The 26,377-nt window shown below is 44.2% G+C and overlaps 1 protein-coding gene across 2 annotated transcripts in view; it reads left to right on the top strand.

The window, feature by feature from the left end:
- The window catches only part of ARHGAP6 (Rho GTPase activating protein 6), a gene marked incomplete at its 5' end in the record, with an annotated part of 486,010 nt that overhangs the window by 204,840 nt on the left and 254,793 nt on the right, over positions 1–26,377 (top strand). The window contains one exon of one of the 2 annotated variants that reach the window (XM_082681872.1): positions 12,796–12,872. The exons of the other annotated variant lie outside the window; for it this stretch is intronic. Coding sequence (XP_082537998.1) covers positions 12,828–12,872 — 45 coding nt within the window. Of the gene's footprint in view, positions 1–12,795; positions 12,873–26,377 lie in introns of those variants that run through there. 2 annotated transcript variants of the gene reach the window in all.

Below are 26,377 nucleotides of genomic sequence, written 5' to 3'. Positions count from 1 at the left end.
ATACAAACAAATCCATACTCTGGAGTAAAGCCCTCTGGCTCTCTCCTCACCGTCAAAACATGCATTAAGAGGTTCTGGGAGCTCTCTGTTTCTGCTTTATTTCCCCTCTTGTTTTTCAGTTTACCTGATATTTACAGTACTTCTGTTTGGTGCTGAGGAGTTGTGCCATTAACCCCATCTTGTATGATAATCTCAGAGGAAATGAAGGAGAAAATGCTAGTAAGAAGTAGCAGAAGACTTCCTTCGTGACACAGTGGTTAAGAACTCGCCTGCCAATGCAGGGGACACGGGTTCAATCCTTGGTCCAGGAAGATCCCATGTGCTGAGGAGCAACTAAGCCCGTGCACCACAAGTACTGAGCCTGCACTCTAGAGCCCACGAGCCACAACTAATGAGCCCGCGTGCCACAGCTACTGAAGTCCTCACGCCTAGAGCCCATGCTCCACAACAAGAGAAGCCACCACAATGAGAAGCCCTTGCACCACATCAAAGAGTAGCCCCCACTCGCTGCAACGAGAGAAAGCCTGTGCGCAGCAGTGAAGACCCGGCGCAGCCAAATAAATAAATAAATACATTTTAAAAAAAGGAAGTAGCAGAAAGGAAGGCAAGATAGAAACAATTTTTCAAAATCCAAGTAGGTCAGAAAAATTGTTGCAAGTCCCTTGGCAGGAAGAATAGTTTTGAGGACAAAGACCTCATCATGCAACCTGAGAGTTCTGTACCTATGTGATAATAGCAAAAATTGATATAGAGCTTATATATGCCCAGTACGGTTCTAACTGCTACACACACACACACTTACGTACTAATTTAATCCCCAGAAAAAGATGGTAATCAACAAATGATGTCATAAAATGATTGATGAAGCAGAGAAAAATTTAACCGTGCGCTTGGGGATCAACATCTTAGACCTATTTTTTTTAGTTGAAGTATAGTTGATTTACAACATTGTGTTAATTTCTGCTGTACAGCAAAGTGATTCAGGTATATATATATATACACACACACACACGCGCGCGCGCGCGTGCGCACACACATTCTTTTTCATATTCTTTTCCATTATGGTTTATCACAGGATACTGAGTATAGTTCCCTGTGCTATATAGTAGGACCTTGTTGTTTACCCATTCTCTATATAATAGTTTACATCTGCTAATCCCAACCTCCCACTCCATCCCTCCCCCAACCTCCCTTCCCCTTGGCAACCACCAGTCTGTTCTTTATGTCTGTGAGTCTGTTTCTGTTTTGTAGTTAGGTTGATTTGTGTCATATTTTAGATTCCACATAGAAGTGATATCATATGGTATTTATTGTTCTCTGTCTGGCTTACTTCACTTAGTATGATAATCTTTCAGTCCATCCATGTTGCTGCAAATGGCAGTATTTCGTTCTTTTTTATGGTTAAGTAATATTCCATTGTGTGTGTGTGTGTGTGTGTGTGTGTATAGTTTATCCATTCATCTGTTGATGGACATTTAGGTTGTTTCCATGTTAGACCTGTTTATGATAATCCAGGGGAAGGAAATGAATCCAGTAAGTAAAGTAACCTAGTTGTGGATGGTTCCATGGGTTTGCAGCTTTTGGAATCAACCCAAACTTCAAGTCCATGGCTAAATGACCACTGGAGATGCTAAAGCTGCTGAGAAGTTCCCCGCAGTGCTTGTGGGCGGATTAACCACTTCAGAAGATTTTCAGCGTATGAAATGGAATAGGTCTAGTGTGGGCAAAGATGCCAGATGATAAAGCATTTATCAGCAAGGAAGGGGATGAGCTGTAGTGTAGAGTCTTGGAAGATCAATTCATACCTCACCTTGCTGGCAACACATCTGGGGGCTGCAAGCTTCTACCCTGCTCAGGATATCTGGACACAGAAACAGTCATAAACAGCCTTTAGAGCTTAACAAGTTTTCAAGCAAAAAGTGTAGTGGACACTTGCTGTTGGTACTCTGCCCAGAATCTCTCAGATCTTGACCAGTTCTGTGTGTCAGTTCCATTCCCCAGCTTCTGTGTGGTTTGCTTCTAATGACCAACATCTGTGAACGTCTTCAGAGGATTTCCCTTGGGGTGTTTGAGAGTTTCCCTGTGCCCACAAAGAGCGAGAAGTGCCTGGGAATTTACATCACCCTGGGGCCTCCCATAGCCCATGACTGGCGGCTGTGAGAATATTTAAGGTCAACTCCTTTGGCTCGAGGTGGGGCAACTCCAGAGCTCCTCTCAGCATCAGGCTGAGACTGAGACTGTGCCAGAAATCACACCATTGCTTGGCTTCGTCCCCTTTCCTACCCTGTTACGCTTACCCCTTACCAGTCACTCCTGGGACCATGTCCTTAATAAATCACTTGCCCATGAATCCTCATCTTAGTCTCTGTTTCTGAGGAACTCTACCTAAGGCAAGAAGCAACTGTATTATTAAGAGAGAGAAATAGCACAAGGCCTTCAGTTGGCATTGAAAGAATGAATGAAAGAATGGACTGAGTGCATTAACAGAAGCCAGTCTTTAGCCTTGAACCACACATGTTGTAGTCAGGGAAACAGGAAAGAGATAAAACATTAGCTATGACATTTTAGAGTTACAGGTCCTCTAGTGAAACTGCTTACGTAGTGCCGCCTCTCTAGCTGATGGTCATTCTAACAACTGCCGGAGAGGAGACATCAGCACTCCCCAGGAGAGCTGCCTCCTTCTCTTGCACTACTCAATTTATCATAAAGACCTCCCTTCTGTCCTTCCCTCCCTCCCTCCCTCCTTACTCTCTCTCTGTCTCTCTGTCTCTGTGGTTCTCAGCTTTTATGGAGGTAGGATTCACATTTCTTTTCTGGACACTTTGTATAAATGGAATCATATAATGAGTGGTGTGTACGCATGTGAAGAATGATGGCAACCAAAGTTGAAATAGACAAAAGTCCTAGTGTGATGCTTAGATTCTGATATATTAGGATTATTTTGACTAGAAGAACAATTTTTTCCATACAGTAGGGTTTCTCAACCTTGGCATTCGGGGCCGGATCATTCTTTGTTACGTATGTGTGTGTGTTGGGGGATAGGGATTGGCTTGTTCACTGTGGAATGTTTAGCAGCATCCCTGGCCACTACCTACAAAATGCAAATAGCACATCCCCTAGTGTGTCTGCAGACACTGCCAGATGTCCTCTGGCAGACAACGTTACCCCTGGTTGAGAAGCGCTTTCATACAGCATGGTCCCAGAGAAAAAGAGTCAAGAAATGAGGCTTGGTTCCATTGCACTGCAAGGCAAAGAAGGCCCTGCTGAACTGTTGATGTTTGACCTTTATGTGCCCAGCATTCCTTGGGGATCTGGAACTCTCTGGCCCATGCTCTCTATTTGGTGGATTAATGGGATACAGATAGGTTAAGTGACTTGGCAAACAAAGGACACTCTGTTTCATTCTCCTTTTATTACACCCCTGACAACAAATTCTTAACGTTTGCCTTATATGTTCTGCTCCCTATAAAAAATGGAAATCATCATCACAAAATAGATTAATTTGGGGAGGGGAGAACTGTTACACGTGAAATTGCTTGGAATGCTCCAGGCACTAGAGTAATGTCAGGTGTCATCATTCAAACACTGCTGAGCCTCCAAAACCAGAGGTTTTGGAGGACGTAACAGTGGCTTCCTTGGGTGACTAGTCAAGTGCTCCAAATGACTCCATAGCTACTAGTGTTGATCACACCAATGGCCAGTTTTCACACTCTCTGCTAGCCTTTTGACACGCTGTGTTGGGTGCAAACCCACTTGCACGTAGGTTCCAAAGCTCGACCCTACCATTCTGCTCTGGGGGAATTTCTCCTTGTTTCCTTCCTTGGCGCAAGACCCACTCCACTAAAGGAAAATGTGTTGCTGGTGCGAGTTGTACTCCTAAGTGGAAATTATTGAAGGTGAATTTCTTATGTCTGCGAAGGGTTTGTTTCTCAGCGTCTGTACTCTTGCCGTTTTAGGCAGGATAGTTCTTTGTTGCGGGAGGCTGTCCTGTGCGCTGGAGGGTGTTTAGCAGCAGCCCTTGCTTCTACCCACTAGATACAAGTGGCACCCCCACACACAGTTGTGACAGTAAAACGTATCTCCAGACATTGCCAGGTGTCCTCTTGGGGGAAAATTGTGCCCGTTGAGAACCACTGGCCTAGGGAGATGTGGGTGGGGCACTGGCAGTGTCTGCCTGCCCCTTTCATGAGAAGGCACCACAGCGATCTAATGAAAGAGTCTCTGCTTTGAAACATACTGGAATGGCCTGCAAAGAGATTTGGACCCAACTTCATTTACACCTCAACTTCACCATTTACCGGCTGTGCAAAACAAGTGAATTACCCTGATGAATAAAATGGAGATAATCATAGTTTCCTCACACAGTTATTCCGAGGATCCAGATTTGCTGTTTGCAAAGCATCTAGTTGGACAAAGGGCCAGTGACGTAGGTGCTCAGTGGTTAGTGGAAGCGTTATCATTCCAGATAATCATTTCAGCACCTGCAGCATTGGTGGTGTCACAAGTGTTCCGCAGGCTTTACACGCTCGCAACACCACGCAGAGGAAAGGAGGTTGGAAGTGGTTGGGTGGAGGCAATAGACTAACATTAGATTATGGAGATGATGAAAAGTAGTTTCTTGATTCTCCAGCTGTTTCTTGGGAAATCATAACTAGAGGGAATACAGTCTCTGCTTTTTTGCCTAATGAGCCTGAAATAGAACATTTATTTTAGAAACATCTCTCTGTGGATACTTTCGTAGGGCGCTCTCCTTGGCTCCAAGGCACTGAGTAGCAGTTCTTCGGTGAAGATATCAAAATGGCAAGAAAAGGACAAACCAGTGATTCTAAACTGAACCTATTGTAATGGTCACTTTATTCTCACCCTGCCTCCCTCACCTTCTTTCCCTGCACCCATAGATGATCAGATTCCCAGTTCTAGTTGTTGATGTCTACCTTCCTGATATTCTTTAGAGTAGAGATCAAGGCTGAGGGCAGGAGTTCTAGGGGATACTCTCTTCTCTATCCTGTGTCACCACAGCACCGGGCATATTCTTGGGACCCATAGGAATGCCTCAGTCACTGGTCATTGGACCAGGTGTGTCTTCAGGCTGGGGGCTCTCTCTCTCTAATATACCTGGAGAAAGGAACGGGACGCTTCATTCTTCCTTGAATCCATCCCATCCCCGTATCCCTGTTAAGGTTAAAAGGAACGGGGGGAGTGCACTATGGCTGTGGGGCAAAATGGTAATTCCTTAAGGGGCACTTATGTTTACAGTTTGCTGACATTCGCCACCCCCCAACACTATACGCTGGACTTCTGCCTAAAAATATGTCCTCCCTCAGAAGCATAACTGATGTATCCATTGCTCTTACCCATACGTGTGGACGGACTCAGCACTGGTGTTCCCAATGCTATGACCCTAGCAGGGCCGGTAGGTCTTTCTTCACTTCTAAGAGACATGATTTTGGACAAGGAGGACCTTAAGCTTCTTCCCTGTCTCTCCTTCCTGATCCTGCAGTTTGATTTCCTGAATTTTATCTTTGTAGCCCCATGAAAAAACCTAGAAGAGAGACAATTCTAAACCATGTTCAGCCTTTATATAAACTATGTTCAGTCTATTTATACTATAGTGTAAATAAAGATTCTAATTGGTACAATCAGTTTGGAAAACGGTTGGGCATTGTCCAGTAAAGTTGAAGATATGCATGCCTATGACCCAGCAGTTCTGTTTCTAGGTTTGCACGCTATACAAATGCAGGCACGTGTGTACAAGGAGACATGTATAATGATGTTCAAGCAGTGTGGTTTTCAGTAGTCCAAAACTGGAAAGGATGCAAATGTCCACCAGCAGCTGAAAGGATAAATATTGGTAAACACACAAAATGGAATACTAGACAGCAATGGGAATGAACAAACTACAGCTACATATGGTAACATGGAAGAACCTTAGAAACACAATGTTGAGTAAAGAAGCCAGATGTAATAAAAACATACTTATGAATCCATTGATATGAAGTTAGAAAGCAGGCAACACTAAGCTCTAAGATTTGTGGATACATAACTTCCTAAAAAGCAGTGCTTCTCAGACAGGGGTGATCTTGCCTCCCCACCCCCAGGGGACATTTGTCAATGTCTAGAGATACTTTTGGTTGCCACAATTGGGGGAAGGAGATAATACTTACATCTAGTGGGTAGATGCCAGGGTTGCTGCTAAACATCCTATGATGCATAGGGAACTGCCTCCACAACAAAGAATTATTGGTATGACAGCAAAATCACAAGCGATGAAAGCAAAAATAAACTATCGGGACTTCATAAAACGAAAAAGCTTCTGCACGGCAAAAGACCCAATCAACAAAATGAAAAGGGAATCTAAAGGATGGGAGAAAATATTTGCAAACCATATATCTGATAAGGGGTTAATATCCAAAATATATAAGGAACTCATACAACTCAATAGCAAAAAACCAAATTATCTTATTAAAAAATGGGCAAAGACTGTTGGTGGGAATGTAAATTGATACAGCCACTATGGAGAACAGTATGGAGTTTCCTTAAAAAACTAAAAATAGAACTGCCATATGACCCAGCAATCCCACTACTGGGCATATACCCTGAGAAAACCATAATTCAAAAAGAGTCATGTACCACAATGTTCATTGCAGCTCTGTTTACAGTAGCCAGGACACAGAAGCAACCTAAGCGTCCACCGACAGATGAATAGATAAAGAAGATGTGGCACATATATACAATGGAATATTACTCAGCCATAAAAAGGAACGAAATTGACTTATCTGTAGTGAGGTGGATGGACCTAGAGTCTGTCATACAGAGTGAAGTAAGTCAGAAAGAGAAAGACAAATACCGTATGCTAACACATATATATGGAATCTAAAAAAAAAAAAAAAAAAGGTTCCAATGAACCTAGAAGCAGGACAGGAATAAAGACGCAGACGTAGAGAATGGACTTGAGGACGCGGGGAGGGGGAAGGGTAAGCTGGGACGAAGTGAGAGAGCGGCATGGACACATATACACTACCAAATGTAAAATAGACAGCTAGTGGGAAGCAGCTGCATAGCACAGGGAGATCAGCTCCGTGCTTTGTGACGACCTAGAGGGGTGGGATAGGGAGGGTGGGAGGGAGATACAAGAGGGAGGGGCTATGGGGATATATGTATAGCTGATTCACTTTGTTATAAAGCAGAAACTAACACACCATTGTAAAGCAATTATATTCCAGTAAAGATGTTAAAAGGATAAAAAATGGGCAAAGGGCCTGAATAGACATTTTTCCAGAGAAGACATACACATGGCCAACGGGTATTTGAAAAGGTGCTCAGCATCACTAATCATCAGGGAAATGCATATAAGAACCATAATGAGATAGCACCTCACACCTGTTAGGATAGCTATTATCAAAAAGACAAGAGATAACAAGTATTGGCAAGAATGTGGAGAAAAGGGAACACTTACACACTGTTGGTGGGAATGTAAATTGGTACAGCCATTATAGAAAGCATTATGCAGGTTCCTCAAAAATGTAGAATTAAAAATAGAACTACCACATGATCCAGCAATCCCACTTCTTCGTATGTATCCAAAAGAACTGAAATCAGGATCCCCAAGAGACATCTGCATTCCCATGTCCAGTGCAGCGTTATTCACAATAGCCAAGATATGGAAACAACCTAAGTGTCCATCCATGGATGAAGAGATAAAGAAAATGTGGTGTATATATGTACAGTGGAACATTATTCAGCCATAAATAATCCTACCATTTGAGACAACGTTAATAGACCTTGAAGGAATTATGCTACGTGAAATAAGTCAGACAGAGAAAGACAAATACTGTATGATCTCACTTACTTGTGGAATCTAAAGAAGCTGAACCCAGAAATGGAGAATAGATTGGTAGTTACCAGGGACTGGCAGTGGGGTAATGAGGAGATGTTTGTCAAAGGGTAAAAACTTCCAGATATGAAATAAACAAATTCCGAGAGGTCTAATGTGCAGCGCGGTGAGTATAGTTAACGTTACAGTATTGCACACTTGAAAGTTGCTAAGAGGGTAGATCGTAAATGTTCTCACCACACACAAAAATATGTTCACTATGTGAAGTGACGGAGGTATTAACTAATCTTATTACGATACTCATTTCACAATCTGTATGTGTATCAAATTATCACACTGTACACCTTAAACTTTTACAGTGCTATATGTCAATTATAGCTCAGTAAAGCTGGGGGGGAGGGGAGAAGAATTTTCTGTCCCCAAGTATCAATAGTGCTGAGATGGAGAAGCCCTGTTATAAAAGGGAAGCAAATAAGTGAAGTCTATAAAGACAGGGCAGTGTCTGCCCCTGGGCTGGGGTCACGGGGGAGGATGTTATAATGCGGTTGAGGCACGCTAGCAGTATTCTATTCCTTGACCTTGGTGATGGTTAGATGGGTGTATGTTGTGCAAGAATTCATTTAGCTGCACATTGTATGTTATCAAATTTCCTGTTTCAAAAATTTAAAAATACCCTTGGAGGTGGGTTGACAAGATAATAGGATGGAAGAGTATAGGAGGTGGGTTTGGGGGAAGAGGTTCCCCATCCAAGAGGGTTCCATCGCCACTCTGTCAACAGTGACAGGGCTGGGTGTGCAAGAAGGGCCTCGTGCTCTGATCTCAGTGCGTTGCAGTTCTCACATGGGCCTTCAGCTCCTGCTACACCCTGAAGTTGAATTTGCTTCCACAGATTTAGGTAAAGTTTTCCTTAAACCAAATAATCACCCTTGGGTTGGCACGAAATGTGGAAAATATTAACTCAGCTTATAGGCAGGCAGAGTAAATACAAACAGGGATTTTAATTTAAATGCCCTGGCAGCAAGGGCAGCCTTCAGTACTGCAAGTGCTGTAATATTTGGGGACAGGAAGTCGTGGAAATGCTACTGTTAGCGTGACATATTTTCTCTTAAAAGTGATGCTAGTAGAGGAACTCCTAGAGATTATTTTTGAGTCCTCTCTGGGGGAAATTATAAACATCAGAGAAATTTATTTAAAAAAAAATGACTAACCAAAAGAGAACATTAGGCAAGCAGGCTCTTAACCTAACCAGTAAATGATGTGAACTTCAGCCTTTTCTGAAGTGAGGTTTTATGTGCTCTCTTTATGTCCCTCCATCACCCCAAAAGATCACACCTGAATTGCAAATCCACCTGCCATTTAATGCATAGTTTAAATGACCTAGAACAATAACTGCGAATTGTATGCACTTAAAAATATTTATTGAATAAGTAACCTAGTGAATAGTTAAATAACATGGGAAGGATACTTGGAAGCAGAGATGTACAAAAAAGAAATTGTTATTAGAGTGGTGTTTAAAATATACCCTGAAATAGATTCAAATAAAAATAATATGTGGAATTCAAATTGGTTAAGATTTTTTTATTGAAGTATAGTTGATTTACAATGTTTCAGGGGTAAGCAAAGTGATTCAGTTATATATATATATATATATATATATACACACATATATATTCTTTTTCAGATTCTTTTATATTATAGGTTATTACAAGATATTAAATATAGTTCCCTGTGCTATACAGTAGGACCTTGTTGTTTATCTCCTTTCTATATAGTAGCGTGTATCTGTCAATCCCCAATTCCTCATTTACACCCCCTTTCCCCTTTGGTAACCAAAGTTTGTCTTCTGTGTCTGTGACTCTATTTCTGTTTTGTAAATAAGTTCATTTGTATCATTATTTTAAGGCCCCACATATAAGCGATATCATATGACTAAATTGTTTAAGACTTAACAGACCTCTTAGAGTTCTGCACAGCCTTCTAGACCCTGAGAACTGAAGTGGTGTGTGACTCACTCGCAGGTGAATTGAAGAGTCTTGCAGCATGAACTGATGACTTCTTTTCTTCAATGCTTTGTCCTATCTCCTCAAACCTTTCAAACACAGAAAAAACAACCCTATCGCACTGGAAAATTTAACTCCAACTTAGCACTGACAATTTAGCAAGAAGTCTGCTAGCAGGCAGTAGTCCTTCCTAAAGTATAAGTACACAGTTTGGGAACGATGGATTATTTTTGGCTTACAATAATGCCGTTTAGTGACTTAATAAAATTTTCAAAGGCAGAATAGAAACAAACCAAAACCTAAGATGACGCAATTTTAACATGGAGGCGACATACTCAAGGGTAATGATCAAAGGATTACGTGTAAGGTTTTGTTAAATCCACGGACCCGCCTTGTATTGTCTATATATATTAATAATGAACTAGTTTTTGTAGGAAAAGGGATTTTTAGCTTTGAGGGCTTAATGGCAGGTATGACGGAGGAACTCTCCTAAGGCTGGAGAGTTCCTCTTTCTAAATAGAGCAGCAGGAAGCAGAGGTTCCGAAACGGGGGCACTTGTGCATGCATGCCCTCCTTTGGCAGCTCCAGCTGCATTCTCTGAGGGATGCTGTGTGGCGAAGCTTGGGCTGGTTATGCCTCATTGTGAGGGTCTTTGAGGACATAGCTGTAAAGGTTGCTTTCAGCAGCAGAGCAGAGTGAAAGTGAAGAGCGGACTTTAGTGTGTTGTTTTTCCAGCTCTGCCTGGACGTGTCGGGGAGCAGGGAGGGCCTCCAAGGTGAGGGGGTTCGCTCCCACTTCGCAGAGGAAGAGGTGATCTGCGCAAAGGCAGACTGCAGGGAGGAGACTTGGGCAAATGGTGAAATTGACTTTCTCTTAAGACAGGTGGCACTCTGGCTGGAAGTTCCTGGTTTTGGCGGGGGGTCGAGTTTAAATTTATTTGTATGTTATTGCGGTGTAAAATATACATAGTGGAGGGTGTAAATTACACAAATCTGAACTGTACCACTCAGTGAACTTTTACATATGGGTGTACTTGGGTAGCTGTCATACAGCTCAGGATACAGAACATTTCCAGAACCCTAAAAGGTTCCCTTGTATCCCCTTCCCAGTCGGGACCACTTCCCCATCTTGGTAATCATGATTCTGGCTTCTGTCACCATAGATCACACTTGCCTATTTCAGTTCAACATGTGAATTTCAACTCCATAATAAATAAATGGAATCTTACGGTACGTCCTCTTGAGTCTGATTTCTTTCTCTGGACACGGCATTTGTGAGAATACTCCATGTTGTGTCTATCAGTAGCATTTTCCTTTCACCACTAAGCAGTATGTATTCCCTTCACGCACCAGTTGGTTCATCACGCACCAGTTGATGGACGTTTGGATTGTTTCCATTTTGGCCGTTCTGCTTAAAGATATTTTGAACGTTCTTGTGCACGAGAAGGCCCTTGGCACCCATTTCTCTATGTATCTAGGAGTGGAATTGCTGGGTCAGAGGGTAGGCATACGATCAGCTTTAGTAGATATAATCTTACAGTTTTCCAGGCAGATGAACTGTCATGAGATCTAGTAGTAGATTCTTTAGGGTACCTGCACCCCTGGCTTCACATTCTCACTGCTGTTTGCAACTATGCTGCCAACTGTTTTAAAGGCTTCTATGCCAGTGGGTGGTTCGCCCAACCAAATTGTAAGGACTCGAACACAGGGGCTGCAGCCTATTTTCCTAGCCCTCCCCCCAGCAGGTGGAGGGCCACCCAGGGAGTCCAGTATAGTGGGACCCTGAAGAATTGACACAAGCCACCCCCAAATCCATCTTCCACTTGATAGCCACCCCTCTTGGGCTTGGATGGATTGATTTTACAGGGTCTGGGTGCAGCTTGCGAGAGGCTGCAGGTAAGTCACAGGCTATCAGGCCTTGGGAGGGACCTTGGCACTCTTCACGATGTTTTAAAGTGTAGGCTTCCACGAGGGGATTGCGGAGCAGAGGCCAGTTTTAGGTGGTGGTGTGACTCTCCAGCGTGTGCTGAAATGATTTGGTTTAGCTGGCAGAATTTGCAAATAGTGGACGTTTCTTCTATTTCCAAAACCTTGCTGTGTTGTTTCCCGATTTGCTAAGACATAGAAAGGAGGGCTCTGAGCACCCCGCCCCCCACTCAGGTCCAGCCTGGCACCCCTACTCAGTTCCAGCAGACTTCGGGCAGATTTTCCGGGGCTCCCCCTTCCAGCCCGCTTCCCTAGACACGCCCGGGTCCTGCAAGCCCTCTGAGACTCAGTTTGCCCAACGTGGCCCGGCCCCGCAAGCCTCCAGCCCTGCCGCCCCTCCTCAGCAGTTCCCTCGAGCAGCATTACTTGGTCCCTCTCCGCTTGCCCCCTCCTACGGTTCCCGCCACTGAGACTCTCCCAGAGGAAGGCTTTCCGAAGACCAGAGACTGAAACTGCATCCTCGCCGGGCCGGTTCCGAGTCGTCTTTCGGCATCAGATCCACACCTCCTTCAAAGTTAGTCAGTCTCTCTTTCTTGGAAACTCAAGCTCGCCCTGTCGCTGGTGTTGAAGGCTTTAGCAGCCCAGCCCCGGCATCCCGGATCCCACGGGCCTGGGCAGGGGCGGGGTGGCAGGAGTTAGGAGCGCCGGCCGCCCTGACACCTGTCGTGGGCGCGCTCGGTCGCTGTAGCCCCCAGCAGCTGGCGGCGGCGGGCGCGACTGGGGCCAGCCAGCAGCGGAAGGAATTAAATGCCCGCCCATCGAATCTGACTCGGCCTCCGCCCCCCCCCCCCCACTCCTCCTTCCCCTTCGCAGTCGCCTCCTGCCTGTCCCCGCCGGCTCCGCGGCGGGACGCTGGTGCCCGGGACGCTTTGCACCGCGCTCCGGGCACAGGCAGCAGGGCTCGAGTCCGGTGGCTGCCCCAGGATGGCGGTAAAATAGGGGGACCCCGGAGAGGCGCCACGACCCTAGGCTGCGCCCGAGAGCCCGCCACTCCTCCCCGGTGGCGGCATGGGGGACCCGGTGTACCGCGAGAAACCGCAGCTGCACTACGCGGTGAGTGTCCCGGCGCGCTCAGAGGCGACAGCGCGGGCTTGAAAGGATCCGTGGCTTCCCAGAGGTCCTCGGTGTGTATGGCGGGTGGGTGGGTGAAGAGTGCCGCGTGCGTCACCCCGAGTGTCATCTGCTCAGAGACTCAGGTGCCCCTTAGAAGGGGAGCCCCCATCCCCGGAGCCCGTGGTCCTTTGCCCCGCACAGTGGTCACTGCGTCTGGGGCCGGGGGCCGGACCCTGCCGCTGCCTCGCTGGCCAGGGCTGAGAAACGGGGCTCCCAGGGCTGCGCCCAGGTCTGCCCACTCAACCTTTGGTCACATACCCTGCAAGAACCGACACAGAACTGGATGGGAGGCAGGGACCGCTTGGTGATGGCAGCGTGTGGCCAGTGGACCCTCCGGAGAAATGCTGCAGGGCGGGTTGGGATGCCGCGGGTTTGCTCCTTGGAAAGGGAGCAAACTCCCAGGGAGTTTGTAGGGGGACACAGTGTTGCACATTTTCTGATTAATATAAGAAGGTGGCAGGGGGTCTAGTGTCGGTGGCCTCTCTTCTCCCTGTTGACTCAAAGATTCCACATTTATTGGGGGCCTACTGTATGCCAGGCACTACGGGGCGCTGGGGACCGCAGGACACACCGGACAAAAAGCTCGTGGGATTTGCCTCCTTTAAAGAAGGAGTCAGGATTTCAAGGTTAACGACCGACTGACCAAATCCAGATTCGAGATTGAGTCTATTTTTGAGAAAGAGAAAAGACTTAAGAAAAAAAAGTCGAATGAAAATCAAGATGTTTCTGAGGAGTGAGTCCTGCTTCTGAAGATTCTGAGTGCTGCCTCCAGGAAGCCGGCAGGCGTCCTTGTTAGTTTAGCCCAGTCTGAACATTTCTAAGATGTGTCGTTTTGACGCGGAGCCTTGTAGTTGCTCTGGCATCTGCTACTTTACTGAGTTTTCCTTGACATGATTTTCACTATTGAGATTGGACGTGCTGGGTGCCAAGTTTCAAAACTGGAGGGAAGCAGGCAGAAACTTAAGACAAGAATTATCAACATTGATAATAAGGCAGAGACAGTTATCTGTCTGAAATTCGTGTCCTCCAAAATGCACTCTCCACATTAAAAAAAGGAAAGTTTTCACGGAAGGAGTCGAGGTGGACGGGGGTGGTAGGTGCAGAGGTCCCCGATCTCCCCCAGCTGGTTCCCGGGGCGTATAGTGGGGTCCGGGATCAGCCGGGGGTGGGCCGTTGTGCTTGCTGCGAACTTCTGCGGTTTCACTTTGCTGCGCTGGAAAAAAAGAGGGCCTGAGTTAGAAAATTGTTAAGGTTCCTTCTCAGGCACACGTTCTAGGAACGTATCATGGCTCGTTCCCTAGTTTTGCCAGGGTTACTCGCCTTGAAATGCCCAGTGAGACACTAGTAAGTTACTAATGCTTGTATGTGGGGTTGTTTTGTTTTGTTTTGTTTTTTTGAGACACAAATGGCTCGGCGATTTGCCTTTTAAAGCGGTATTCAGGACAACCCGTTTTCGGCAGAGGTCTCTTTGCACTGAAGGATCTAGGGTCTGTGCTCATTACGTCTAATCAGCATTTCACCGCACTCCCTTTTTCAGATTTTGAACTGTGTGCTGGTGCCCTTTAATTTGCAATCTGAGGTGTCAATGTCATTTACGAGGTGAGGGAGGAAAGGTGAGACCTGGCTCCTTAAAAAAAAAAAAAGTCTATTCATTCTATGAATGATTATTGCCTCAATTATGCAAATACATCCAATGCATCACAAAACGATTTAAAAATGATTTTCAATCAGCTGTCTCATTCTCCTAAAAGCATAAACTTAGAATCAAGCTGATGTTAATGTCTCCTCTTGCTCTCTGAAGATATGCTGATGAGATAGCCCTTTATTCTAGCTCAGATCACCACTTACATATTTTCTGATTTAAGACTCTTAAAAGGAAGATTCCAGAGGGAAGATGTTGGTTCTCAAGTTGGAAGAAGTCACCTGGGTCCTCTGAAGTTTCCTATGCACACTTTAGAATGATAAAGCAGCAACATTCAGCAGCACCGTATCAGTCACAAGTCAAAAGGATGTTCTTTATTGTGACCCATTGTTTTTCATATTAACATAACTCTCTATGGCTTAAGATCTATTCTAACGCTGCACTCTTCGCCAGCTTCCCCTACAGTGGTTTAGGTAATTCCAAGAGCTTGTTTTGCCTTTTAGCATAAATATTCCACTTATTTCTCTCATCTTGGTTTTGCCCCACTGTGTATTGTCCTGGAGTCCTGCGGGCTTTTTGTGTCTGTATCTTCCTCGAAAAGAATTATCCTCCATGTGTCCTCAGTACCTCTTGCCTCCTCTGAAAGATAATCCAGGGGCAAGTATATAGCAATACTCTTCCTTCAGTGCTTTTTTCATTTGTCCAAGGTGAGATTGCATATAAGAAATCAATGGCTCACATTTTCTTCGTTCACCAAACATCTGTGGAGTGCCTATTGTGTGCCAGCTATTTGGTCACTTTTCCAAAGACGATTAAATAGTGAAAATGTTAAGAGTTGTTATGAACTCTTCACTCATCTTTTTAAATGGTCCTGATGGTCACAAAGAGAGAAATACAAACACTTAAGTAGATAACAGCATCCTGCATTTATAAAATCACTTAACACTTTCCCAAAGTATAGCACAACTGTCTTGTTTTATCATCATAACAAAAATGCAGCTAATGTTTTCCTCCCAACCTTTCCTCCCACGGTTTTCCCACATGGAGTTTATGGTGACTCCATCCTCCCAGCTGGGTGTCGTCCTTGATGCCTTTTGGTGACGTGGTCAGATTTGTATTTTGAAAATCCTGCTCTGGTCCCTGGAAGGAGTCGAGGGTGGGGGGAAGTTAGAGCGCATCCTGGCACTTGGGCCAGGGAGAGATGAGAGGAGGTGACCTACACTCGAGCTGGGCTGGAGGTTGAGAGCAGTCAGCATAGTTGAGAGATGTTGAGGGCGCTGAACCAGCCAGCCTGTATGTGGATGGGCTACAGAGGTGCTAGAGTATGAGGGTCAAGGGTGACATGCACAGATCAATGTTTGCCTGGCAGCACTTCTAGAGAAACTGCAGTTTCTCGTTAGTATTTTCTTCTACAAGTTGCAAAGTGTTTGGACACAGTCTGTGTCACTTTCAGCCTCAAATCCGGCTGGTGGGTTAGACAGGTTTTCTATTTTGTGGCTAAAGAAATCCAAGCTTAGAGCGGTGGAGTTCAAGGTGGCACAGGTGCAGTTGGTGACAGAATGGGGAATTTCATCCAGGTGCCGTGATCCCACAGACCTCATCGGACTCATTCAGAGAACCTCGCACCTTCCTCTTTTGTCACCATAATAAACCAACAATCAAATAGCGTACCTTCAGTGACTTAACGTCACCATCCATATTGTTGAATTACACGACCAGATAGCTCTTTAATTGGACTGGTATAGACAAAACGCAAAATTTCAATATCCATTAAGTTCAATGCCATAACTTTATGTCTTTCTCAGCCTCAGCAAAATGCACATTTTGAGCAGGATACTTCTTTGTTGTGCGGCTGTCCTGTGCACCGTAGGATGTTGACCAGCATCCTTGATCTCTGCCTACTAGATGCCAGTACCATAGCCCCACGCCACGCCCAGTTATGATAACCAAATGTATCTCCAGACAGTGCCGTATGTCCCTTGGGGGGCAAAATTGCTCCCGCCTGAGACGCCCTGGTCTATCTGATTTTCATGTATGTTTCTAAGAAGATGTGACATTTACTTTGTAATAAGATCGAGAAAGAGAAGACACAGTAAATGTTCTGAGTATTATATATATATATATGCTATACAATGAACATGCAAAACTTTAGAGAGAGACCAACACAGAGGTTCAGAGAGAGTCTCAAACACAGCACAAGTGCTGGGGGTAGAATAATGAGTCACCCCAGTTTCAATGATCACGGCTTTAACAATGTTCTCCCACTTTTGTTGACCCCCAAAAGTCAGGTCACTTGGCCTGGGTTAAAGATTACCGTAACCTACCTTTCCCAACAGTCCTCATATACCTTCTTCCATTAACCACAAACAAAATATTACAAACCTTGATTGTCTGCCAAGATCATGTGACAAAAGTCTAATTTCATGACAAGCCATGCAATTAAGTATGGCAACTTCTTCAGGCGAATTACTGAGCTGAGTATTAGTTGTAATTAAAAAAATGTTTTTTGATGCTTTGGCCGCGCCACATGGCATGTGGTATCTTAGTTCCCCAACCAGGGATCGAACCCGCGCCCCCTGCATTGGAAGCACAGAGTCTTAACTGCTGGACCGCCAGGGAAGTCCCAAATGAGTGTTAATTTTAGAACAAATTATCAGGCATCTTTTTTTATCTTCTATTTTATTTTAATTTATTCATTTTTTATTTTCTTAACATCTTTACTGGAATATAATTGCTTTACAATGGTGTGTTAGTTTCTGCTGTATCACAAAGTGAATCAGCTATACGTATACATATGTCCCCATATCTCCTCCCTCTTGCATCTCCCTCCCACCTTCCCTATCCCACCCCTCTAGGTGGTCACAAAGCACTGAGCTAACATATATATATGGAACTTAAGAAAAAAAAAAAGGTCATGAAGAACCTAGGGGTAAGACGGGAATAAAGACACAGACCTACTAGAGAATGGACTTTTTTGAAAGGGAAACAAGAAGATTTCCTGTTGCCGCCGGCTAAGATAAATCTATGGATGGGTGATGTGTGTTCTGTTCATAGAGGTGTGACAAAAAGCAGGGGGCTTAGACTCTGACTTGGGATATCTCCCCATGGAGTCTGGATGTCAGGATGCAGCCATTTTTGTCCCTTGGACCGGTCTACTTCTGAGCTTCTCTGTTGCTGACATCACTTCCTGTTTGGTGCAGTTGCCCCACTATCTGTGCTCTTGACCACAGTCTCATCATTAAATGCTGACTGTTTCCTTGCTCTGCTTAAGTTTCCTCCTCCCTAAGGAACCCACTGCAAGGGCTAAGCTGCTTACCCTGCCAGGGAGCCTTTCTTCACCCAAATCAGTCGAGGTCTTAATATGATAGTTTCTAAGTTTGCTTTCTATGAACATTCGATTTTGAAAGACTTTATAAAGTCATTAAGTCCGCTTAATAATTCAGTGGTGTTGAGTACAGGATATTCTTTGGTAATTCCGAAGACACCCAGAACTGGGCACTGTTGCAGGGCTGAGATGATATGAATCCGTTATCATCCATCAGCTCTGCCAGTGTAGACATGTTAGGAAGTTCAGCGGAACTTGTACTGACCTGCTGCATGGCTCAGAATTCACTTTTATAACACTGTTTGCTAGTCATTTGTCTCCTCAGAAAGCCAAAATTTTGCAAGTTACAGATAAGTGGGAGATTACTGAATCACCTTAATTAACACCTCTGCTAATCATGGGTACCTTTCCCACCACCTGCCCCCAGCTTCCAATATGCATTCTTTTCTGCTGCACTCATTTTTTTCTGTATGTGGCCTCTTTGGTCTGGAACTCTCATCACCTTAGGAAGCTACCTATCCCATCCTTCCAAACACTTCTTAAGCACCGCTGCTAGTTGATAAACAATCGGATTCCTCTTGGATGTTGCCTGGAAGAGATATCTGTCAATAATAAGAAAACAAATGCTACCCTTTGCCTGGTCCTTTCTGATCATAAACTTCTATTATTTCCTTTTCCTTTTCCCCGCATTGTGATAACCCTGGACCAAATACACCTGAGTCCCAACTTGATTGTGATATTATTGTCCAGTCATATGCACTCTTCACTGGGTTTTTGATTCCCCACTTGTCCCTCACCTGTATCACTCTTGGTCTTTTCCATCACCGTAAATGGTTGGCGACTTGGCGAGCTGCCCGAGCCAGACACTTAGGGGTCATCCTGGAGTCCTCCCTTTCCTGCACCCCACGACATTGAATCTCTGAGCCAGCCCTGCCAGGTCTGTTTCACAGCACTCCCCAAATTCATCCTCTTCCTTCCATCTGCACTGCTGTTACCTAAATCCAAACCCGCAGCATCCGTTGTCCTCACTAAGACAACGTGGTAACCCTATATTCCAGGCCTGGGACCAGTTGAGACCTTTTCAAAAGAAAATGAAGTTGTGACATTTCAGTGCTTAAAGCTCTCTGGTTGGTTTCCATTACACTTAGACTAATATCTCCCTCCCTGACCTTGGCCTTCCAAGTCATCGTACATAATTCTCCCTGCTTCCTAACACCCTCCCTCAGCTTACCACTGCCCAGCCACATTAGTGTACTTTCTGTTCCTCAAATGTGAGCAGCTCTTTCCTGTCCCAGACCTTTGTTCCTACTGTTTCTTCTGCCTCAGACGTTCTTTGTGTGGCTGTTTTTTGTATCCTACAAGTTGCAGGAAAAAAAGTCGCCTTCCCCGACTGCTCTCTCCAAAGTGCTTCTGATCCCAGCAGTTACCATTGATCATATCACACTAGATGCTGCCTTCATTGTTTGCTCCACTACTTGGTACATTATACATTGTTTGACTCTCCCTACTGGTGTGTAAGCTTATTCAGGGCAGGGACCTAATCATTCTTTTCCCACGATATCCCCGCTGCCTAGAATGGGTCCTGGTATAGGATGGGCACAAAATAAATATCTATGAGGAAATGAATCTGGCTGCCTGGGTGTTTTTACCTATAATAGATTACACCAGCGGGTTCAAAACTTCACTCATCATCATCTGATGATTGCAAAACATATTGGCTTCAGGGATTCACCCAATTTCCACTAAGTGAGAATCTCCAAGGCCTAGGCTTGGAATCAATGATTCTGATATCAGCCACGTTTGGAAACCACCAATTAATTTACATGGTGGACCACTTACTGTTCAAGAAGCCTCTACAAAGCCTCGGATTGGGCGGCAAAGTGATCCAGAGAGTTCAATCCAGTGCTTTACCTGAGGTGACCCTGAGGTAATGGAGTACAAGTTTTCAGAGGGGTCTTTTGTTTTGTAACCTAGTATCCATTTCAGCTGAACCCGCTAAGGATACAAGAGGCATAGGAAGGCTTCCTCTACGTAGCGTGGTCTGGCCATATGTCCGTCAGCATCCATTTTCTAGGTAATCTAAGCCAGTGATTCTCAACCAGGGGACACTGGGAAATGTCTGGAGGCACTGTTGGTTGTCACAACTGGCATCTAGTAGGTAGAGACCTGAGATGGTGCTCAGCACCCTAAACAGTGCACAGCACAGCCTAACAAAGGATTGTCCAGCCCAGATGTCAACAGTGCTGAGATTAAGACGCCTTGCCTTAGACATATCTCTGTAGACATCAAAATCTTCGCTCTTTTTGAGGTTCATTCTGTATAGTGGTCTCTAAAATGAATTATACATATTTCCCTGCTATTTACGAGCTGGACAACGTGAGTTACCTGTTCCGGATGTGAGTCATGGTTATGAACATGATGTTTCACACTGCGGGGGAGAGGGAGATTACCCTGAGAGGGGTGATGGTGGCCCTTCCAGAAGCCTCATTGCCTTGAGCTTTTTACTTCTTCACTCCTCAACTCTGATGCCCTTTGTAATCTTGGATCTTGTTTTTTAAATGCTTCCTGTCTTCTCTCTTGTGTCAGACTTTAGCTGACTTCTTGATCTATCAATGTCTAATGGTCTTATCTCAGTTCACTGCCTCTATTCTGATATAGCTGGAATACCAGTTTATTAAATCTGATAGTCCTGGTTCTAATATCAGGAATCATAATCTCCCAACTAGGATGTGAGGGATTCTCAGAAAGCCTGCGTGCTTGGATGTTGGATCTGTGACTGTATGTGAGTAAGGAGCTAGCGCCCGCTTCTGTCCAGCAGTCAGTCGTTGAGGATGTGATGTGGACTGACCTGCTCTGGGGGAAATGCAGAAGCACTGAAAGACAAACAAAAGGAAGGAGGAGGAAGTTAGCTTCTCCCAGCTCTTCTCTCTGAATTCCATCCTGGTTAAAAATCTCCCAGTCAAGACACACCTTATTGGTCCAATGTGGGCGCCTCGCCCACCCAGGAGGACGGAGGGATGAGATCCGTCAGGTTTGAGTCACTGCCCACTGCTATTGCTAAGGAGGCAAACTGGATTCAAAGGCGTTGGATTTAAAAGAATAAGTGCTTCATTCACTTTCACATTTTAAAAATTAGAGAAATTTGCTGTGATCTTCATCATCCTATCATTTGTACTCAGGCTTAAATGGTTTCTAACTATCCTTGCATCTCTGTATTACTTCTTAGAGTGGCAAAGTCTTATATGGGAGCATCTGATTGGCTGGAACAGGTCACATGATTTCATGTTGGTTTGAAGAGGGAAGATCTCCCATTAGGGAGTTCATAGTGGGAGACGTGAACGATGGGCCAATAATTCTATATAATGATATATTGCCTTGAAACAGGAGTGGGGTTTGCACGATGAAGGGTAAATAAATGAACAAATGTCAATTGCAAAAAAAAAAATAATAATAATAAATAAATAAAATAAATAAATAAAATAACAAAACAAAAAACGAAAACAACTTCCCGATCAGCCCAGGGTGGCAGTTGTATTGGTGGCCTATCTGCCACTGACAAGGATTGTGGAGCCCTTTCTCAAGTCCTGGCCACATCAGTGAATGTTAATTAGCACGGCCTGTTTTAGATTGTAAGCTCCAAAATGATGGGGAGTGAATAGATTTAAAGGTCTTAGTTGCTTGCAAAATTTTGGACTAAGCTCACCAACATTTACAAACGAATGCAGTTAATTTAGTATAATGTACCTTCTCAGATTTTCTGGTTCTAACCTTATTTTCAAAAGATCAACTATTCTAATTTATGTTATTCTTAAATACTTTCTGAATACTTAAAAACTTAGTGATCGATCAAATGAAACGATAAGCACTGCCACCCATCTTTATATGGTACTGCTCTCTCTGTCTTTATGGATGTGGCTATGAGATACATCTCAGTTTGGATAAGTTATACACAACGTATAAGACTACTTTACTCACTCAAATATGATCAGTGTTACTAAAGGCTCTTTCCTTGAAAGATGTCATAACCCTTTGAAATGAAAACCGGTCAGGACTTTCTCCCCATTTCTTTGGTTGCTTGACACATTCTTAGAACTCTTCTAAGTTAAATTTTTAGAGTAAAATTGGAGTGTCAGGAGTGCCAAATACATTAGATTTCTGAGATGAAGTTTTCAGAAGAATTTGGAGTTATGGCTTTGGGGAAAAGTTGCCATGGAAGCTGCAAAAGATGTTCAGATGAATCAACTTTAAAAATATTTTTTGAATGACCCCTTTCTGTAGCTGACTACAGCTGACTACAGAAATCTCTGGTAAAGAAAGGTGTCCATCCAAGTGAAATGAAGAGACTAGAAGCATGTCACCAGTGTGTGGAGTGCCTCAGCTGTGTATCTGCTGAGCTCCCCTGGGCCAGGTGGGTGCCGCCTATCGTGGACGGGACTCTCGGACATGGTTCTGGATTCTGTACTTGGTGGTGCCAGTTTAATTCGATCCACAGAGTAATAATCGTTTAGCAAGAAAATGGAATGTCAGGTTTGCTGGCGGAATTTGAAAATGGTCGCACGTGGTATTATTTTTGTAAGTCTTTATGCACATGACCTGTAACAGTGCCATTATGATGTCATTTTGATTGTCTAAGCAAAATGTAAAACACAGTCTTAACTTGGATCTCAAAAGATGAGGTATTCTCCCACCTTAGCTGCTGACTCACAGGCAAGGGCATTGTATCCATCAGGATGTGGCAGGAAACAGATGGGACACTCAAAAAGGCCTCACTTAAGGAACGGACTATTATGGATGTGTCAACAGGTTTACAAGAATCAATAAAGGGTGGTGAGGCACACAGCAATTAGCAGCGGGGATGCTGTTACCACGTGGGCACAGAGAGGGTCCAGTGTTACCGGAACCTGATGACTGCCAACCTCGCTAGAAGGGACCCTGGAAATGGACCCAGCGAGGATTGCAGCAAGGGCAAAATATAAAGAAGCAGGGGTGGCGTGGGATAATAAGTAAATACTCTGATCTCTTGGCCTTCCTGCGCTAACTCATCTCCTTCTAGTACCAAACCCAACAAATCCACTGAGGTCAGTCTCAGAGGGCACAGACCAGCACAGAGAAGGGCAGGGATTTTTGTCTTGTTTTGGCACAAGTGGGGGAGAGTTGGCAAACAGAAAATTCATCATATGCGCGTTCAGGCTTGTTTGGGATTTAATTACTTTATGAAAGACCCTAAATTCCTGAGAATATAGACGACTCCCAAACTGCTTAGAATGTCTCTTTCCTCTCCCCTGTGGGTTAATTACCACATTTAAACTAGTAATGTGTCAGACCAACTCCATCTGCATATGATGTGCATGTCTTTAAGAATATTCACATCACAAGCCTATTAAAATACTTACTCTTCACGTACTATACAGTATATATCTACATAGATGTTGTAATTAATTTAATATCGAGAAGTTCCATGCTTAATTCAGAAATGCTTTGGTCTAAATGTATTAATGCAAATTCAAACTGCAATACATTTTTTTCCCTCTAAGCCCCATAGGATCGTCTAATGTAATTTATTTTCCAAACAATGATAAAGGAAGAATCAGTTTACCTCTTTTTCTGGTTGGTGGGTAAAGAGTTTTGACGCTGAAAGTTATACGTCAACGCCGATGGGTTAACCTGTGCTTTATTCTCATTTATATCTGTTGGTAAAGGAGTTGCAGCTGAGGACTGCAGTCGAACCACCCTGTACTCCAGTTAGCTTAGCAGGAAGAAAAACTCCCTTTTCAACCTTGACTGCAGAAAGTGACTCTCATTCTTAAGTTAGTTCCTCCTCGAGGCCCCTGTGCATCCACTTTCATAACATCCATCGTGCATGTAATTGCACCTCTAAAGACCAAATTCATTCCAGAACTGAAAAATCCAAAGGGGCGGAGGCCAGAACCAGGGCCCATGTCTAGATGCCATGTCCCTGGTCACGTGGAGCACGTGCCTGATAGCACGTGCTTGAATGTCAGCAAAATTAATCAATAACTTAGAGCTCTTAGAAATATTTAGGCTGACTTGCAGTCTCAATAATAATAGTCGCCAATATTTATTGAATGCTTTCCATGAGCCCTGGACATATTACACATATTATCTCATTTAATCCTTACAAGAACCCTGTGAGGTAGGTCCTACTATCATCCCCATTTACAAGATGAGGAAACCAAGGCACTGCGTTTAGATCTGTTTCAAGGTCACACAGCTAGTAAGTAGTAGAATTGGGATTCAAATCCTTGTCGGTTTGACCGCCAAGTCTCAGTGCTTGAACCACTGCACAGTGACTGACTGTTAAAATGGCATTGGCTTGAGATGTTACCCTTGAGATGACACTCTTAAAAGCTTTTCATTTTGTAAATATTCTAGACGCACAGGAAGTTGCCAAAGTAGAACCAAGAGATTCCATGTACCCTTTATCCAGCCTCCTTCAATGATAGCATCTCACATAATTACAATACGATATCAAAACCAGGAAATTGGCATTGGTGTAATGCTGTTAACTTGAGTACACACCTTGTTCATGTTTCACCGGTTTTTTACATGCATTCCTTTGCGTATGTGTGAGTGAGGGAGGGAAGGACCGAGAGATGGAGAGAGAGAGACAGACACAGAGAGAGATCCAGGCAATTTTATCATGTGTCTAGATTGGCATATCTGCCACCACATTCAAGATACAGGACCGTTCCATCACCACCAAAAAACTCCCTCATGCTACCGCTTTGTAGTCGCACCCACGCTACATCCTACCTCTGGCGCCTACTGTAATCCGGGCAACCACTGACCTGTTCTCCATAAAATGACACCTTTTAAATTACTTCCTCTGTCCTTCCGGCACAATGGGAACATTCCTGTCTCCATTGATCATTTATGTCAAAAACGTGCAGAGACCTAACAGGAGAAAATTAAGGTGAATCGATAATGAGATCAGAGAGGATTTTGGTGTTCTTGTCGTTAGTAACATACACAACCACAAATAAAGACATCCTGTTTGGTATTTTTTAGCTGAACGTTGTGGTAATTTTGTAATTCCAGCTCTTGTGTTTTCTCTAGCAAAGTGCTTTTAATTGAAACAGCACAGAATTTAGCTCCTGCGTGAATGCGCCATGCTCCCTCTTTGCATGGCTGTTCTAATGGAACATCCATTTCAGGAATGACAGCCGCATGGTTGAACTTGCAGCCGCCTGGAAAAGGTACATGAGAGCTGGCACTCTGCCCTCCAAAAGTATTTATGAGCAAGGATAAACACAAGTCCCACATGTATTTGCGGTAGCCACGACCCAGTTGTGCTCTGGGCAGCACAAGGGTTATGTAAACCCTGGCGTTGATGGTACACATGCATTTTTATTCATTCATCTTGAAGGGAGTGGCGGTTCATAGACCTCTCTTGGGGAAACGTTTGAACCTTATCAAGATTAGCTGGTTCAGAAAAACCTTAATAGCTGTTTTTATTCAGGATGGCTGCGGAGTGAAACCTTATCATCGGGACACAGTTATAAAGACTTCCTGCATTTATTTGGTTCCCACTGTTTAAAAAAAGGTGTAAAAAGAGCTGATGCTGTCTGATGCTGCAAACATAGGCACACTCTTATTGGATACTTCAATTAGTACTCAGTTTTACTACGCGATTTGCCTTGATCTTTATTAGAAAGGGAGAATGTTTTCCAACATCTAGACATTCTTAGACCACCTATCGCTTTTAATTAGGTAGGCAGCGAATACCATCATTACCATGTAGGTACTTCATATCACCCATTGTAGGGTGTCTAGGGAGAACCCGCGTGTGAAGAACCTTGGGGCCTTCCATGAGATTTCTGCACTGGGGGACACTTTTAAGTTTTGGATATCATTAAAAAGGAATGAAATATAGAACACTTGGCATGCATACACACGTGCACACAGACACACAAAATGGTGCTTTACTTTATAGCTGTGTTGTCTAAAATGTAGAATTGTGTTTCTGTCAGGTAGCTGTTGTCACACTAACGCTGCATAAAAAATGACTTTGAAATTCAGCGGCTTAAAACGACCATCTTTTATTCTCGTGGATCTGTGGGTCAGCTGGGGTTGGCTTATGGGGCAGAGCTCAGCTGTTTGACCCGAGGTCAAGCTGCCAGTCCTACAGGGCTTGGCTCCTTGGTCATTTCCATTCTACATGCGTTTATTCTAGGGCCTAGGTCGGTGGGGCAGCATTTATCTGGAGAAGTGCAGAGGCACAATATGACAAGTGGAATCGACTACGAATACTTAATGCATGGGCTGGACTCTGGTACACTCTCATCTCCACCTACCTTCCATTGGCCAAGGCAAGTCCCGTCCAAGCCTAATGTCACTGGGTAGGGAAGTACACTTCCTCCGTGATGGGGCCGTGGCAAGGGTGTGAGTGCAGTAAGGGGTGAAGAAATAGGGCAAATCGTTCACTTTACCACAGTATGTAATCAAATTCTGAAAATA

The sequence above is a fragment of the Grampus griseus genome (genome assembly GCF_964374135.1).
Source record: "Grampus griseus genome assembly, chromosome: X".
Classification (NCBI taxonomy): domain Eukaryota; kingdom Metazoa; phylum Chordata; class Mammalia; order Artiodactyla; family Delphinidae; genus Grampus; species Grampus griseus.
This window is presented reverse-complemented; position numbering and strand designations above follow the sequence as displayed.